Consider the following 15,884-nt stretch of genomic DNA (forward strand, 5'->3'; position numbering starts at 1 on the left):
AATGACATTTTCTTCAGATTTGAGAGCATTTTTAAGCAATACAGTGGGGATTTAAAAAAAAAAAGACTTTTCAGCTGAATAAAAACCAGCTGTTTCCTAAGCTAACCCTGTCGTGTCTGTTGACAGAATTGCTCAGCTGTATATAACAGCCTTCCTCCCCGCTGTGCCAGTGAGTCACACATTTATTCTAACAAACACAAGCTTTCATTATTATTTTTCTTTTTTACCAGTGTCTGTGTCATAAAATGATATCAATAAGACAAATAAAACGTCTTTCGTTTTAGGCAATGTTTCTACACAACCTTCAAGTGTCTTACCTGCAGAACCAGGTGTGTCCAGCGGTTTGACGCAAACACTGCTTATTGAAATGTTGCGAATCTTGTTGAATTCATGCTGATTATTATTTTATTTTTTTTGCGTACTTAGGGTATAATCCTGCCACAGCTCTACACAGCCGCCGTGGCAAACGTAGCAAATGTCGCCACAAACTACCTCTTGCTTTACTGGCTGAACCTGGGAGTCAGGTCAGCATGCACACTCTTTTCCAGACACATGTGAACAGGACGATAACGCTCACTCTCATTATCTCGCTGCTGCGTCTGTGTTGCAGTGGCTCTGCTGCGGCAAACACTCTGTCTCAGATATACATCTGTTCTTTTCTGTTCGCTTATATCCGGTGGAAGAGGCTGCATGTAAAAACATGGGAAGGTGAGGGACGGTGTCACCCACAGCGGTGGAAATGTTTTGAGATTTTAAACAAATTTTTCAAAAACATAAATGGGTTTGTGTCGCCCCCTGCAGGCTGGTCTGTGGAATCACTACAGGAGTGGGGCTCCTACATGAAACTGGCCCTCCCCAGTACCTTAATGAAGTGTTTTGAGTGGTGGGTTTATGAACTTGGTGGCTTCTTTGCAGGTAATATAGATACCGAATAAACTCACATCGTATATAATGATAACGATTTAAAAAAAAAAACATTCCTGTTTGTTTGTAACAATCAGGAATGTTGAGTGAGGACGAGCTGGCAGCCCAGCATGCTGTGATAATGATCGCTTTCATCACCTACATGGTAGGACCGACTGGACCTCAGAGCAGTGCCGACTCATTTTTCAACAGTTATCGACTCAAACACTTTGTTGTAATTCCTGAACACGCAGTTTCCACTCGGCCTTCAAGCAGCGACATGCGCTAGAGTGGGGAATGCTCTGGGCGCAGGAGACCGCGCCAGGGCCCTTCTGACCAGCAAGGTGTCCCTCTGTCTCGCAGGTCAGTAAAAACGTTCATATTACAGCTTTTTCCATTTCTCGCGGGTGTTACTTGTTCGATTCCTCAATTCTTGTCGTGCAGCTACCTTTGCGGTTGTGGAAGGAGTTGTGCTTGGGTGCTCCAAAACGGTGATCGGCTTCATCTTCACGTCTGACGAGTGAGTCTGGACAGCTCTGCTAGTATCTCCCTCGGCCCTCTAAATTTTGACACCAAATGAAATTTGGTGTCGTCAAGTGAAGCTGGACGATTCGTCAAATTTGGTGCCATTTAACGACACCAAATTTCATTTTAAGTGGAATGTTTGTGCTGTAAAATGTTTCGTTTGTGTCGCTGTCAATTTAAAGATGTTTCCAGAGGTCATCAAATGTTTCCAGAGGTCATCAAATGTACATTTATGAAATCAAATGAAATACAGGGTCAAGCAACTGTGCTACGTTTGCGCAGCAAAAACCATTTGTGGCGTTATGATTTTTAAGATAAAAAAAAAAATTCAAACGAAATTGATATAAATTAATTGTGCTAAAACATTTGTAGCACTGATAATAACTGTGTTATTAGTGGAAAAATCAACCAAATTTGCTTGATTTTGTAAATGCAGTGGGACTGGTTGACCTTTGATGACCTCTGGAAACATTTATGAATATCTCTAAAATGACAGCGGCACAAACGAAACATTTTTCACAGCATGAACGTTGGTGTCAAATTTTGTGAATTTGACGCCAAATTTGCTGCACAAAAATTTGACACCAATTTTGTGTCAAACTTCACACCTTCACTCAGCTCTTACTTTTCAGTAACAGTAACACTCCGTTTAAAATACTGTCACGTACTCAAATGACTAAATCTTACTTTCAGGAAGATCATAGGTTTGGTCTCTCATTTGATGAATGCCTACTGTTTCCTTCAGTTCTTTGATGGTCTTGTGGTGAGTCCTATTGCTGTTTTCTTTTTTTTTTTTACTCTTAAACATTTGCGCATAACTTCAGGAGCGTCCAGCCTGAAACTGTCAGAAAGTAAAGCTGCATGCAGACTGACATGCGTTTCATACCTGCAGGGGGTTTGCACTGGCATCTTCTTGGGCACAGGCAAGCAGAAGATACCTGCTGTGGCTAACTTCGTGGGATACTACTGCATAGGCCTTACACTGAGTGTCACTTTCATGTTTGTCGCAAAACTGAGAGTTTTAGGTATTTAAACTCTGGTACTTGTTTGTAGATTTCTTATGATTTATTTTTTTATGAGAAAGAAGCCATTTTGAACTTACCCAAGTTGTTCTTTTCCACACAGGTTTTTGGCTGGGACTGCTGGTTTGTGTCATTTTGCAATCAACTTTCTACATTATTGTCATCTTCAGACTGAACTGGGAGAAAGTGACAGAGGAGGTATGGTAAACAGCACATCCTGTCACATCGCACCCACAAATTTTTAAGTATTTTATTGAAGTTCAACTTAAACAAGGAGGGTTATAGGTTATTAGTGGCAAAATCAACAGCTGGGCAAAAATCAACAGCTGGGGAAAATCAACAGCTGGGAAGAGCGAATGGGAAGATGGATTGACCAATTTGCCAAGAACATTAGGAACATAATCAAATAAGAACAGCAAGCATTTAATCAACTTTACCAAGCCTACGCCAGAGGCATGGATAGGATTTTAGTACTTAAAGCTATGGGCTACAGAAAATAAGTAAAAAGACAGAAGTATGATCATCTCTACTGTGACAGAGTGTCTGCAAAATCCAAGACGTTTTGTTTTTTGTTTTTACATAAAATAAACTGCAGTCACTGCAGAAAATAATTCTTACGTTTAGGTATGAATGCTTCTGTTAGAGTCCAAACCTAAATCAAATTTGGTGACAAAGTTTTGAAAATATCTGTTCACAAAGGCGTTCCATCCACTAGAACTGAACTCTTTTCAGAAACGTTCAAAACGTTCCATCAATCTCCAAGTAGAGCCTCACTCGAAAAGACAAACAAAGCACATGCAATTACAGTAATGGGGTGGTGTACAATGTATTTACTCAGGTGTGCAAGCTAGAAATACCTGCTACACTTTAAGTTTTTATATTTGTACAAGCCTCGCCGCCCCCAAAAAAAACAGGAAAACCCTGATCATGTCTCAGTGTAGCACTTTTCTGTTCCTACTTCCCAAATAAAGGACGTGGATGTTTGTGGTTGCAGTGTGACAAATCGCAAAACAAAGTTCGCAGGGTGAAAATAATCTTTCATGGATCACGTAAAACCTGAGAGTGAATGTGATCCTTTATGCTTGAGCGTAGAAACCTTCTGACGTTCTGTTCTTCTCTTAAAGGCTGTGAAACGAGCTCAGAAAACCACCAACATGACATTACTAAGCACCGCTGGCCTCGCAGACGCCGAGGGAACTGCTGCAGGTCAGACGGCCTGCAATGGAAAAGTAATCACACTCTGAAATTTAAAACATTTTTATTTACCAGTTTAATTTCTTTGTGTAAATTAATACCCATATTTTGGTCTTCAGCAGAAGAAAATTAACAGAAGGGTGACAGTATTCTTTTCCACAGTCAGCAGATGGATACATATGTGTTGGTACAGAGGATCAGGACGGACATGCTGAAAGGCCAGGTGGCCGTGAGGTCAGCCGAACAGACGGCCACCTCTCCACCACCCAGCTGATCGTCCGCAGAGGCCTCGCCGTGTTAGCCGCGGTGGCTCTACTAGCTGTCGGAGCAGTCGTGCACTTCCTTGTTCCTTTGCCAGAGTTCTGGTCTGCAGAGGGCAACCGCACCGCAGCAGGTCGGATCAATGCGACGCATCAGCCTGATCCAATTTTCTCCACTGTGCTGGTCCCTAATGGACAGTCAAAGTGAGTCGGAGCTGATGTTTGAACCGTCTTCAGTTTGACTCAGCTCTCTCTGACAATACATGACTGTAACGATCCATATACTAATTCGAGATAACTCTCGTCATTCTAGAGAACAATCTCGCTTTAAAAGTCATAATCATGCTATTTTTGCTCTTTCTGTTTCCTCTTTGCTTCCTGCTGATCACCTTACACCTTTCCCCTGTCAGGCTGCGTCCCGAGTCGCAGACGACTATGTTTTGCTTTCCGGTTGAGGCAAAGAACTTTGCTCGCTCACTCCGATGGCACTTTACTCAGTCAAGTAACCAAGTTCGTGACCAGCAGGTTTATGATGATCCCAGCAGCCAGGATCAATAGCATCCCAGCCAGAGCTAAACCTCTTCGCAGAACCAGGCTCCTGAAGGAGGGCTGGACTTCCAGCGAAACCTCTTCTGTGTCAACCAGATCCATGGTGTCCGTCACGCTTAGCGAATGATCTGCGTCTTCTGATTGGGGACCTGTTCGTGCAAATGTGAAAGACACACATTTAGACTCTTTTGGAACATGATGTGTAACTGTTAGCTTGTCTGATGCTTTATTAAAACTGAAGAGACCAGCTAATGATCATTAAACAGACAGGAGTCCATTGTTAAGCGTCACCCAGAGACCTCGGCAACATGATTCCAATGGTTGTGGAAATTTACATGTAGGAAAAGCAAAGTAGTTTCTCCCCAGGTTAGGGAACAACAGACCATATCTTTACCCACAGAGAGAGCAAGACTTTTGGCTGAGCTGCTTGCCTGGGTATTTTCTGTGGAAGCATTGGGTTTGAGCTTGTTTACACTGTTCGTCAACATGCTTGAGAAGGAGCTGAGGGGAAGAACAGTTCTTTTGATGTGCTATGAGATACATGTGGAGACGGCTGGGTGAATGAATGTAGTGTGAAGCACTTTGGGGTCCTCTGGACTTGTGTACAAGTACATGCCTTTAGCATTTTTACCATGGGAAGAGCTGCTGCTTATTATGGGGAAGTCACCTGGGGAAAGTACCTTCTGGCTGGCTTGTTGCATGATGCAGTTTGTACTTTCCCAGAATTTAAAGTGTTGAGGTTTTTTTTCTTGAACTTAAATTGTACTTTCTAGAACTTTAATTATATTTTTTGAACTTGGAGCTTACTTTGCTGTACTTATAGTTCTTGAACTTAGAGGTTACTTCCCAGATATTAGGAATTACTTCTGAAAACCTGGCTTATCTACTAAATTCCACCCCTCTTACACTTTTATATTCTTTCTGGACTGGAAAAATATTGGAGCCCTGGAGAGTGTCTTTAGGGACGTCTGGCTTTATAGACTACTATAAGGATGACTTAGCAAAATGTTTAACACAGTAAATTGTGTTAAAAATTAGGGAAGTGGAAGTTTAATGGAACATTATGTGCCAACTTCTTTTAGTCTTTAACTGAAAATCATAACATTTGCAGAAAATGAGACATTTGTATGAACTAAACCGTTATTGAGACGATGCCTATGAAGCGTCTGACAACTTTCCTGTGACTGAAACTTGCATTTAAAAGTGCAGTATAACTTGTTTCCCTCTGTCTTGGTTTCACCCATGCACACACAGTGGATGATATCCAATGAATAATCATTTCCCTCTGATGGTGATCACGTATCAGATTGTCTGTTTTCTCCTTTAGGTGACCCTGGTCTGATGACCTCATGATAGAAACCAAAGAAAAAGGAGAACTATTGCTCTCTTCTTTTCAAGCTTCCTGATAATACTGATTGTTGGTCTTGTTTAAGTTTTTCCCCATTTGTTTGTTGTTGGGTTAAGGCCATAGATAGGAAACTGATTCTGCAACCTTCTTTGGGCTGTTGTAGGTGATTGTTAATGACGAATAATCTGTTGTTGTCTTTGATTAATAAATGTATCTGTTAGTGATGACTGCATTGTGTTGATGGTCTCATATTGGTCCACATTGATAGAAATCATCTACATGAATGGGGAAAAGTAGTAAAGCATCTCCTACTTACTTGTGTCTGAAGAACTGCCCATCACGCCTGCTCTGATCCGAGCCTGAAAGATAAAATCATGTTTAAATCTCTGTTATTGAAGTAAAAAAAAAAACTTTGGCGTTTTAGAATAAGCAACATTTAACTTGAAATGCGAACCTCTGTTGTAGCCGTCTTCCAGTTCATCCTGAGCAGATAGAAAATCAGGAATGTGGATTGCAGTGACACACAGGTAACAAGGCCAGTCCATAGACCTTGGTAAAGAAAGATATTATGCATCATGTCAGATCAATTTTAAAATCTAAATGAAGTCTTAGAATTTCATTGTTATGAGATGCTTTTTAACTTTAAATCTTACCCTTTATTCCTTGTTTGGCAGCAAACATCAAGGGGATTCCAATAGGAAATCCAATGCCATAAAATCCCAAGAAGTAGCAAATAGCCCCAACTCTCTGTTTACCCGCCCCTCTGATGATCCCACCAGAGGCAGCCTGGTCATGTAGAGTGTAAAAGAAAAGATTAGACTTCACAAAAAGTGAAGATACACACCCCTCTAAAAATGGCAGGTTCTTGTGATGTAAAAATTTAGACTGATTAGGGTGAAATAAAGCAAAAGTACACATGGAGAGCAAAGGGAATGTTTACTCTAAAAGGAACACAACCAGTGCTTGCCAAAAAGTCCGACAGCTTCTTCGTTGTTCCTGTTGGACGATTGGAAGATTCGCCAAAAAGTTTTTATCTTTTATCTCTGCCAGTTTTATGTCAGCATCATCAACATCGTTCTTTTACTGATCACTGTTCCCACTTTGCCAAAGAGTACATACACTGAAATGCTGTTCTTTTGTAACCCTCTCCTGATTGATGCTTTTACTCAGTGAGATGCTTTCGACCATAACCATTTTTGCAAACTGTGGTTTGAGCTGAAACGCACATCTGAGAAAAGACATTTGTCCAAGACATTTGTCTTGGTGGGATAAAATGTGTGCACACTTACGCAAACAAGTCATCTTAGCATAATCTTTTCTTTACTCTTTCATGTAAACAGATTTGTTTTTCAATTGAACACATACATTAAAAGGTCTAAAATGTTTTTCAGTGATTCACAATGATATAATTGTCATCACAAAGGCTTCAGGGGTATGTGCATTTTTTAGATCTACTTTACTGTGAGTATACTTTTGTGATCTTTTAGACGTTTTTCTGTAGGAAATGACAAAGATACTTACAGACATGGCATCCAGGATGATGAATGGAGCATAAAAAGATATAATTTCTGCAACCCTTTCCCTAATCTGCCTGAAAGAAAAATATACGTAGTAAACATCACTATAGTACTATGATGATATTTATAAAGATACAAAAGCTATTCTTATTAATCTCATTAACAAATGTGGCTGTTTTTCTTCCTGAAACGACACAGTGTAGATCAGTGTTTCCCAACCCTGGTCCTTAAGGCACACTGACCTGCATGTTTTAGATGCTCCCCTGCTTCAGCACACATGATTTCAACTGATGGCTGATTAACAGGGTTTTGCTGAATTGCAATCATCTGAATGGGGTGTGTTGAAGCAGGGGAACATCTTAAACATGCAGGTCAGTGTGCTTTGAGGACCAGGGTTGGGAAACACTGATATAGAGCAAATTATTACAAATGACACAAACCTTTGGACCTAGTTTTTATGCCTCACAATATGTCAGCCAGGTTCACAGGTTTACAATTAGATAAGGCCTACTTTAATGCTCAAAGGCCAATCTGAGTCATCTCTTCAGCACTCGAGCGTGTGACTTCACCTTTCAAACAGGACTGACTCCAGTTGGGTTAATATTTAAACATGTACTTACTCATCATATGTGAAGATGTAAGAGATATGATTCTTCAGACACCCGATGAGGACTGCCAAGCAAACGGACACAGATCCTGTTGTAAAGGGCAACATGCCAAGTGAGCTAACAACACACACTTACTATGCTGCTGCTAAAGAACATGTATAGGGATTGTGGGAAAAGAAGAACTTTTACTTTATTAAATCATGTTTTCACATATTACGTTAAAGGTTCCAAGCTTTCAGATCCTGTGAAAAAACTCACCATCTTTGCCATAATAATTTTGCTCAAGGCATTTAAATTGGGGACATATTATACCAAATTCAGAAATGTAACACTTTTTTATAGAATCCATTTGGATTTCTACTGCTTCTAAAAGCAGTCCAAGAACTACCAAACATCGAAAAGCTGGTTTTTGACTAAAGTTAAGTTTTTTTGTCTGGAAAATGTCTCAAAACCTCCCGACTGTTAAGTTATAATTGACTATTACCTAGTCCTTCTCCTAGCAACCCAAGCGGAGCTCCGGCACATTTGGTGAGCTGGTTTTAGCGTTTTATGTGCTGTACAATGGCTACTAGAAACGACAAGTGTTTTATTTTTATTGTTGACTTACCATTCACAACGCCTTGCTGCATTTTTCTTGGTTATGCAGGAGGCTCAACTAATGCTTTTCAAAGATCTACAGTTGTATAATTTCCCCATCTGTTTGCACCCATTTCCACATGTGTGTGTAAATGTTAAATTGGGGAGGAGAGGAGGGACCAAAATGTAATTTAATCGTATTTCAACCACATTATGATGTTTACACTAGAAACTAGACCAAAACACTTGGCATTATTTTGTGTTTTTGCAGTAAAAAGCTCAAATAATTTATTTATTTTTTTGGCCTAGCATTGACTCAGCGTTTTACTACAGATGATCGGATCACTTTTAAGTGTCTCAAAAAGTGAGAAAGAAGTCTAAATACGTATATGATTTAAGTGCTCACTGACCTCCACAGAACATTGTAGCTTTCGCAGACAGCTTTGCCTGCTTCGTTTCTCCGGCTCCCAAAGCGTTTCCGACTCTCACGTTGCCTGCAATGCTGAAACCCAACGGGAACTACCAAAACGTAAAAACGTTATCAATTTGAAAATCTTTTCTTCACTGCTAGCTTCAAAAAACTCACCATGTAGGCAATATTTGCCAGTTGGTATACGACCGACTGCGTTCCAAGCTCAACCTCACTTATCAGACCTTTCAAACCGATACAGGTATTAGATTCCAAAGTTGTTTTAGAAAGCAAAACATCTTCACATTTGTAATTTGGGATAGGCCATTACCTGCCAGAAAACCTCCAATCTCATATGTCCACCACTCCACACACATCATGACCATTCCAGGAACAGCTAATTGGATATAAGATTTCCAGTCGGCGAGGCATTCTTTGGACCAGCCTATATATGATAGAAGAAAGGAAGTTAAATGCATATTATCCATGGTTAGTGTTGTACAAAAACTTATTCAAACTCTTCAGCTCACACGGATTATATGAATAAAACATATTCATGTTTCAAATTTAGGCTAATTTATTAACAAAAAAGATTGGCATGACCGTTAGGTGTTGTGTATTCTATACTGACCACTCAAAGCACTTTGGACCAGAGCCACATTCACACACTGATACGCAGATTAGTAGGTAACGTATGATCGGAGGAAGACAGAATTAAACCCACAACTAGATGTGTTCGGAAAAACTGCAATGGAAACACTTCTGTTCGCATCACACGAGTCACATGATCAACAGCCGGACGACAACAGGAAGTAGTAGGAGGATAATGATTAGTTCTTTTCGGACAATGTACAGCTGGCTCCACCAGAGCTCTCTTAGCGTCACACAGTTCATGAAAAGTTGCATGTCATTAAAACATATTGAGTCCACAGCTCTTCTGTAAATTGGCAGACTACAATAACCCAAAACAGCGCACACACAGACGCTCCCGGGCGTAAGGGGTTTGTCGCGCCAATGCCTGAATAAGACGCCAACCGCTGATGGCGGTCAGATGATGAGTGCCAGCTGATCTGTTTAGCCACCCTGTTTACATCCGTCACCACCATGAGTTTTAATACTTATGTTCACAGCCTTATTCACGTGTAATTTTATTTCTTATTTGGTGGAAACATTGCAATTGCAAAACGTGTTTTTTTTTTGTTTTTTGTTTACATTAACAGAATATTGACAAAAATGTGTGCACATTTGTAATGGAAGCACAGCTTCTGTCAGCCATTCATCCATCTCTTCAGTTCAACTTCAGTTAATCGCACCCCCTCAGTGCTGCTTGCTGCTTTTCCCCTCCTGTCATTTGGGTCCTGCTATTCACCATTAAATGACAATATCACAATTATTTAGTCACCTGCCCAAGTTGTCTTGTGAAGACCTTTCCACATGATGTAAGCATAAAGGAATCCAGCCAAGGCAAACTCAGACAAAGTGTTGGCAACAGCGGAGCCCCTGAAGATCATATAAATATGCCCTTGTTTAATATGTATGCATTTGTGTAAAATACAATAATAAATGTGTGAGACACTCACGCTACTCCCATTTTCAATACGAAGAGCACAATGTAGTTAATGAGGGCGTTGAGCAGATTGACAATTAGCCCTGTAATGACCTGCGGCCAGATGATGCCCTGAAATAAAAGCGCCACATGTTTTTAATTAGCAACTTAGCATGTTCAAAGTGACTTGTCTCCAACAAAGAAAGGACAGAAGTTGATAAAAAATTCAATCGTATAGACTCCACCCACCACCTGCAATCCGGCAGACATAAAAATTGATGGATAGAATTACTATTTCTCTTTTTTTATTTTCATTTCTTGTACCATACTCATTTAGGGCGCCCTGACCCCTTTGCTATTTGAATTCATAGTTGACAAAACCCCTTTAAATCTGACATAATAAATGAATATTGCACATTTTGCACATCTAATCTTTTAGGAAATGGGAAGTGAATCACTATAGTTCAACTGCACCAGATCTAAGTGCAATATTTCAGCTTATGTAGGGTTAAAATAATGGACCTACCTGGTTCTGGAGATATCGTAATTCCAAGGAAAACATGAAACTAGCCTGTAATATGACAAAAAGAAGAGATTTACTGAAATTGTTGGCATAATTTCAAAAGATCTACTTTAATCAGCATCAACACCAGGTTTTGCTTTTATGGTGGAACTATTTTATAGCACGATAATAACGTCTACTGAATTTATTAATCTGATTCTTATGTCATGTTTTTATTTTACTGCTTGTGAACTTTCACAGAATGAATTTTTTTGAGCCGACATGCCGAGGTTTACATTCCTGGAGATGTTATTCAGCACCTGCAAAAGGAGTCAGACTGTCTTCCCTAATGTTATCATATGTTGTCCTTGCTATGCAACTGTTGCTCTGTCTGTTGTCTGGCAGTTTATTTAGTCTCTCATGTTGTAGTTCTCATAACATGTGAATGATGGTAATAGACATGACTCGTTGATTTTTTTCCCAAAAACGTTTTAAAGGGGCAGTATTATGTATTATACAGTTATATTGTGCTATTCTGTAGCACAATCAAATAACTATGTTGCCTTCAGTTGTTATAAAAATGCTGTATATATCAAATATATATGTAAGAAATTTGACTTTGTAATTTAACGCCTTGCAATTTGGGCCTCTCTAAAAACTCCTGCTCTGTCTTCAGGAAATCATCACAACATGGCTCCTCTATTAACCCTTTAGCAACTTTTTTACCAGCATTGCACTGAGAAGTAGCTCGTATAATGAGCTCAGCAGATGTGCAGTTTCACCAGATGTTTGCCAACTGCTGCTGGCTAGTCTGAAGGAGCCGAGTGGAGGAGTCGAGAGGGAGAAATGCTTGGTGAGGAGGAAGTTTGAAAGATGCAGCTCCAAGGTGGGGCTAGGTCCACCCAGGCGTTTTGCACTGCTGAATGGTTACCGTGAGAGATTAAAGGATTTCTCAAACAAGCACGAAAGAATCAAGGCAACACTTCAGGTATGTTTTTAATGAAGAAATAACATTATAATAAGATGTAAAGCTAAAAAAGTTGATTGTACATAATGCTGCCCTTTTAAAGTAGCTTACTAATGCGGGTTAAAGAAATGAGAGAACAAATGTGAACATTAGCATATGAACTTTACATAACATGAAGAGGCAGCTTAAGCCCCATAGTGTACAGTATATGAAACTACTCTAAGCTTTATGATTTTACAGTGTTTGTTTCATTTATGAAACAAATTTTATTTATGATTAGAGGGTTAATCAATAACTTTATACAGCTGTGTAGTCTCTGTTTCCCGGTCAGACTAGAGTACATAAGATAAATGTACACAAGCATATGGACGTAAAACATGTCAACAGATTAGGGGTGCACTGATTTATCAGCCAGCCGAGTTATCGGCACCAATGTCCTTAATTTTGTGAGATCGGTGATCGGTCAATACTTACATGTGAAGCCAATCTTATTCATCGATCTCATCTACCCCAGCAAAGAACCACTATTCTCTTCTACTTTCCCATGAGAGAAGCTTGACAGACAGACCGGTGTAGGTCATGTCTGCACGTTTTATTTAAATTTGGGGAAAATTTAATGCAGCTAAAAGAATCTTTCTTCATAGTGTGAATTAAGAAATCACCAAGTTTTAGTGTTTTATGGATCTTTTGTTCTCTGTCCAACATCCAGACTGTGACAGTACTAAACTTTTAGGACTTTCTATCTGAAATAAGCCAATTGGAGGCCTGGAATGACAAAATGTAGAACATACTCACTGGAAGTGCTGGCATGAAGATCTTTACATACATCTGAGCCAAACTATGGAGAGATTTCACAGTCAAAAATCAAAGCAAGCATTATTATCAAGTCTAAGAAGCAAAGGATGGAGTGGTTCCTAAGAGACAGTTAGCTGACCTGGCGACTTCTGGCTCCTGTCTGACCGCCAAGAGAATGGGCTCAGTGTTGATGAGAATGGCCCAGCAGGGAAAACAGGCCAGCAACAGAATGAGGATGGACCGCTGCAGAATGACTCCGACTCTCAGGTGGTTACCGCTCCCATAGGTCTAAAAATATAGAGGGGATATTTCAGTCCATTGCAGAATGCTAATAAAACTTCAGCCAAGCCAGTTTGTTTAATATGTACGGACTGTAAGTTGCTACATTTTTCACACGGTTTTAACAATGCACATTTGCAATATCTGTATCAGTATCAGTCCTAGATCAGGTATTGGTGACAACGTGCCTGATTTATAAGGGCATTTCTACTCAGTCTAAATCTATGCTTTGTGTTCTGAGCAACATCATGCTTTATTTATTTCACTTAGAATTCCTAATCCACCTTCTGAACCATTTGAAAGAAGGTTTATTGAAGGTAGTCAATCTATTGCTTTCATCAGTTTCTTACATTACATTGGCTGCTATACTCCTATTTGCACTGACTGAGCAAACTAAAGTTTTGTTGGTTTTACATGTTTGATCAAGCTTGTGAAGCTGTTGGTGTATTTAAGTCTGCTGGACCAGTGCAGAGTTGGCACATAAATTTGTAATTTGGTACATTTATGTCTGTTTTTTTTGTGTTGTTTTTAAAGAGACATTTGAAGTCAGTTCAGCACTGATTAGGTTCGGTATTGCCTGATACTAAACATCAGATATCGGTATCAGAAGTCAAGAAAGTGGATCGGTGCATCCCTACTTATTGTACATATTTGTGTTACCGATTCATATTTCATTAAATGTTAAAATATTTCTGTGTAAATATATCTCTTGTTCCCTTGTGGATATCTACTGCTTATAGACAAGTGTGGCCTATGCATATGTACATGTGTCTGGTTATTAGTGGTTGTTGCTCATACCTGTGATATCAGCGTATCACATGCTGATGCCAACCCAAAACCAATGGATATACCTGTGACATTAATCACCTGGGAAAGGAACAAAAAAAAAAAACAAGGATTAAACTATTTAATTGGTTCAGGACATTTAGTTCAACAGGAAGTTGGGGTTTTTTTCTACTTACAGCTAAATCTAGTCAATCTATTGCTTTCATCAGTTTCTTACATTACATTGGCTGCTATACTCCTATTTGCACTGACTGAGCAAACTAAAGTTTTGTTGGTTTTACATGTTTGATCAAGCTTGTGAAGCTGTTGGTGTATTTAAGTCTGCTGGACCGATGCAAATAGGATTAAACTATTTAATTGGTTCAGGACATTTAGTTCAACAGGAAGTTGGGTTTTTTTTTTCTACTTACAGCTATGGCCAAAGACACTCCCGCCAACTCTGTCTTCCCAAGATGGCCGCAAAAAACAGTACTGACAAAACTCACAGCATACCCCATGAACTGGGCCAACATCTGAAAGTCGACATACACAGAAATCTGAGACAACTCAAACATATTTGTAAGTTCATACTTAGAATTCAATTGTACCCATGTACATTGCTTAACATTTAACATAGAACAGACAGAGGTATTTTTGATGCAAAAGTATTTGTGAAGGATTAGTGACTTGCATATGCAATTTTGCGTAGTTGCATTCACCAACTTGTGTCTGTGTTAAGAAAACAAAAATTACAAAATAAATATCTGCATGAAGATTTTAATACAGAGAGATTATTATATATTAGTTTTGCTGCAACTGTATTGAACTGAGTGGAGCAAAAATATTGGAGCAATACTTTTACATATGTCCCTTGTAGAACATAATCTGTGAAGGGGAACAGTATAGTTTTGTGTCTGTGAATGATAAAGAAATATTCCCAAGTTTTTTTTTCTGATATAAGAATGCAGATTAATTTTGCACCATTTGGATCATTTGGGGAATAAGTGTAAGATTTTTTTTTAAGTGCGACTCAAATAATATAATTTGTGTTTTGTGCTGAAAAGGGGGAATGGTTGTAACTGCTGTTTTGTATTTGTGAAAGAATGAAGGGTGGGAGAATCTACAATTACAAAACTCCTAAAGAATTTTTCTCAGGAACTTCAACTTCTCAGTTACAAGACACAAATACTTTTGCACCTAAAGTAGCTCCATAGAGGATGCCCAAATAAAATTCTGTGTAGTGTCCGGTAAGAACCGTGGGTTGCGGTCATGTAAAAATAACTTATACTGGGCTATAAAATGATTTAGTTAACGTATTCTAAGAAAGGGCTGACGGCTCATTTAAACACAGAACGCTTACCACTGGTGCGGCCAGCTTGGACAGCTCTTTAATTTCACCTTTAAAACCCAACGGAACCAGCGTGCGGATCCGTCTTACTGCCCAACACTCGGTCCACGCAGGAAAAGGTGTCCTCTGAGCGCTTCCGTCCATGTCTGAGGTCAAAACTAGCTTCACAATGTCTCGGCGCGTCTTTAGTAAGAACTTTTGATTCGTTAAGCTTCTCTTCCTTATGAGGAAAAAATGACAAGGAAGAGCTTCTGGAGAAGTCAGCGCACATCCGCTAGTTCTCTGGTCTTCCGCTGTTGTAGGTGGGCCTCTTAATGTGGGCCAGCTGTGAGAAGCTGTTGCCAGGTGACTCAGTTTGTGGCCCGTGACTTCGCCTATCAGGAACGTTTTTTTGCCCTGTTACAACAGCGTACACGATTCCTTGGAAGCTCTCCTGGTCAGATGCGGAATGTGAACGTGAAAAAACGCGACGACTGATGAAACCTGGTGCAAACTGTCGTATGACGTCACGCGGGTGAACCATTGTAGGACAATCCCGGTGGATATGAAACTTAATCATAACTCACCTTCTTGTCGTTTCTTCCTTTCTTTCTTAATGTTCTTTCTTTTTGCAAAATAGAATTGATATAGTTATTACAATAAATTATAAATTATATGTTGTTTTTTTACAGCACATAGTGACAATGTTGCCTTCAGTTGTTGTAAATATGCTGAATGTATCAAACATAACCTAAAACAAATTTGACGGCACAGCTGACTCCTTAAAATTGA

General features: G+C 39.5%; 2 protein-coding genes and 1 long non-coding RNA gene across 4 annotated transcripts in view; 1 reads left to right on the forward strand and 2 right to left on the reverse strand.

The window, feature by feature from the left end:
• Positions 1 to 431, reverse strand: part of LOC145554542 (uncharacterized) — a 2,044-nt gene extending 1,613 nt beyond the window's left edge. Inside the window, exon 1 of the long non-coding RNA XR_014090516.1 lies at positions 318 to 431. This is a non-coding gene — a long non-coding RNA (uncharacterized LOC145554542). The remainder of the gene's footprint in view (positions 1 to 317) is intronic.
• Positions 1 to 6,028, forward strand: part of LOC103474157 (multidrug and toxin extrusion protein 1-like) — a 26,928-nt gene extending 20,900 nt beyond the window's left edge. For both annotated transcript variants that reach the window (XM_008424935.3, XM_008424934.3), the window contains 13 exons: positions 127 to 169; positions 285 to 329; positions 427 to 524; positions 611 to 708; positions 802 to 915; positions 1,002 to 1,069; positions 1,158 to 1,266; positions 1,348 to 1,423; positions 2,122 to 2,191; positions 2,321 to 2,453; positions 2,554 to 2,648; positions 3,575 to 3,679; positions 3,807 to 6,028. In XM_008424935.3, the coding sequence (XP_008423157.2) occupies positions 127 to 169; positions 285 to 329; positions 427 to 524; positions 611 to 708; positions 802 to 915; positions 1,002 to 1,069; positions 1,158 to 1,266; positions 1,348 to 1,423; positions 2,122 to 2,191; positions 2,321 to 2,453; positions 2,554 to 2,648; positions 3,575 to 3,679; positions 3,807 to 4,112 (1,360 nt within the window). In that variant the 3' untranslated portion in view covers positions 4,113 to 6,028. The remainder of the gene's footprint in view (positions 1 to 126; positions 170 to 284; positions 330 to 426; positions 525 to 610; positions 709 to 801; positions 916 to 1,001; positions 1,070 to 1,157; positions 1,267 to 1,347; positions 1,424 to 2,121; positions 2,192 to 2,320; positions 2,454 to 2,553; positions 2,649 to 3,574; positions 3,680 to 3,806) is intronic.
• On the reverse strand, positions 3,692 to 15,612 carry slc47a3 (solute carrier family 47 member 3). Its single transcript, XM_081614565.1, has 17 exons — positions 15,126 to 15,612; positions 14,197 to 14,298; positions 13,799 to 13,867; positions 12,861 to 13,009; positions 12,722 to 12,764; positions 10,984 to 11,028; positions 10,492 to 10,589; positions 10,314 to 10,411; positions 9,243 to 9,356; positions 9,089 to 9,156; positions 8,913 to 9,021; positions 7,939 to 8,014; positions 7,323 to 7,392; positions 6,455 to 6,587; positions 6,256 to 6,350; positions 6,118 to 6,160; positions 3,692 to 4,602 (listed from the first exon to the last, which is right to left on the reverse strand). Exons 1-17 carry the CDS (start codon positions 15,255 to 15,257, stop codon positions 4,403 to 4,405), a joined length of 1,644 nt encoding a protein of 547 aa, XP_081470691.1. The 5' UTR covers positions 15,258 to 15,612; the 3' UTR covers positions 3,692 to 4,402.
• Positions 15,613 to 15,884: the final 272 nt, after the last annotated feature.

This window comes from Poecilia reticulata, chromosome 13 (genome assembly GCF_904066995.2).
Source record: "Poecilia reticulata chromosome 13, P_reticulata-male-v2, whole genome shotgun sequence".
Taxonomy (NCBI): domain Eukaryota; kingdom Metazoa; phylum Chordata; class Actinopteri; order Cyprinodontiformes; family Poeciliidae; genus Poecilia; species Poecilia reticulata.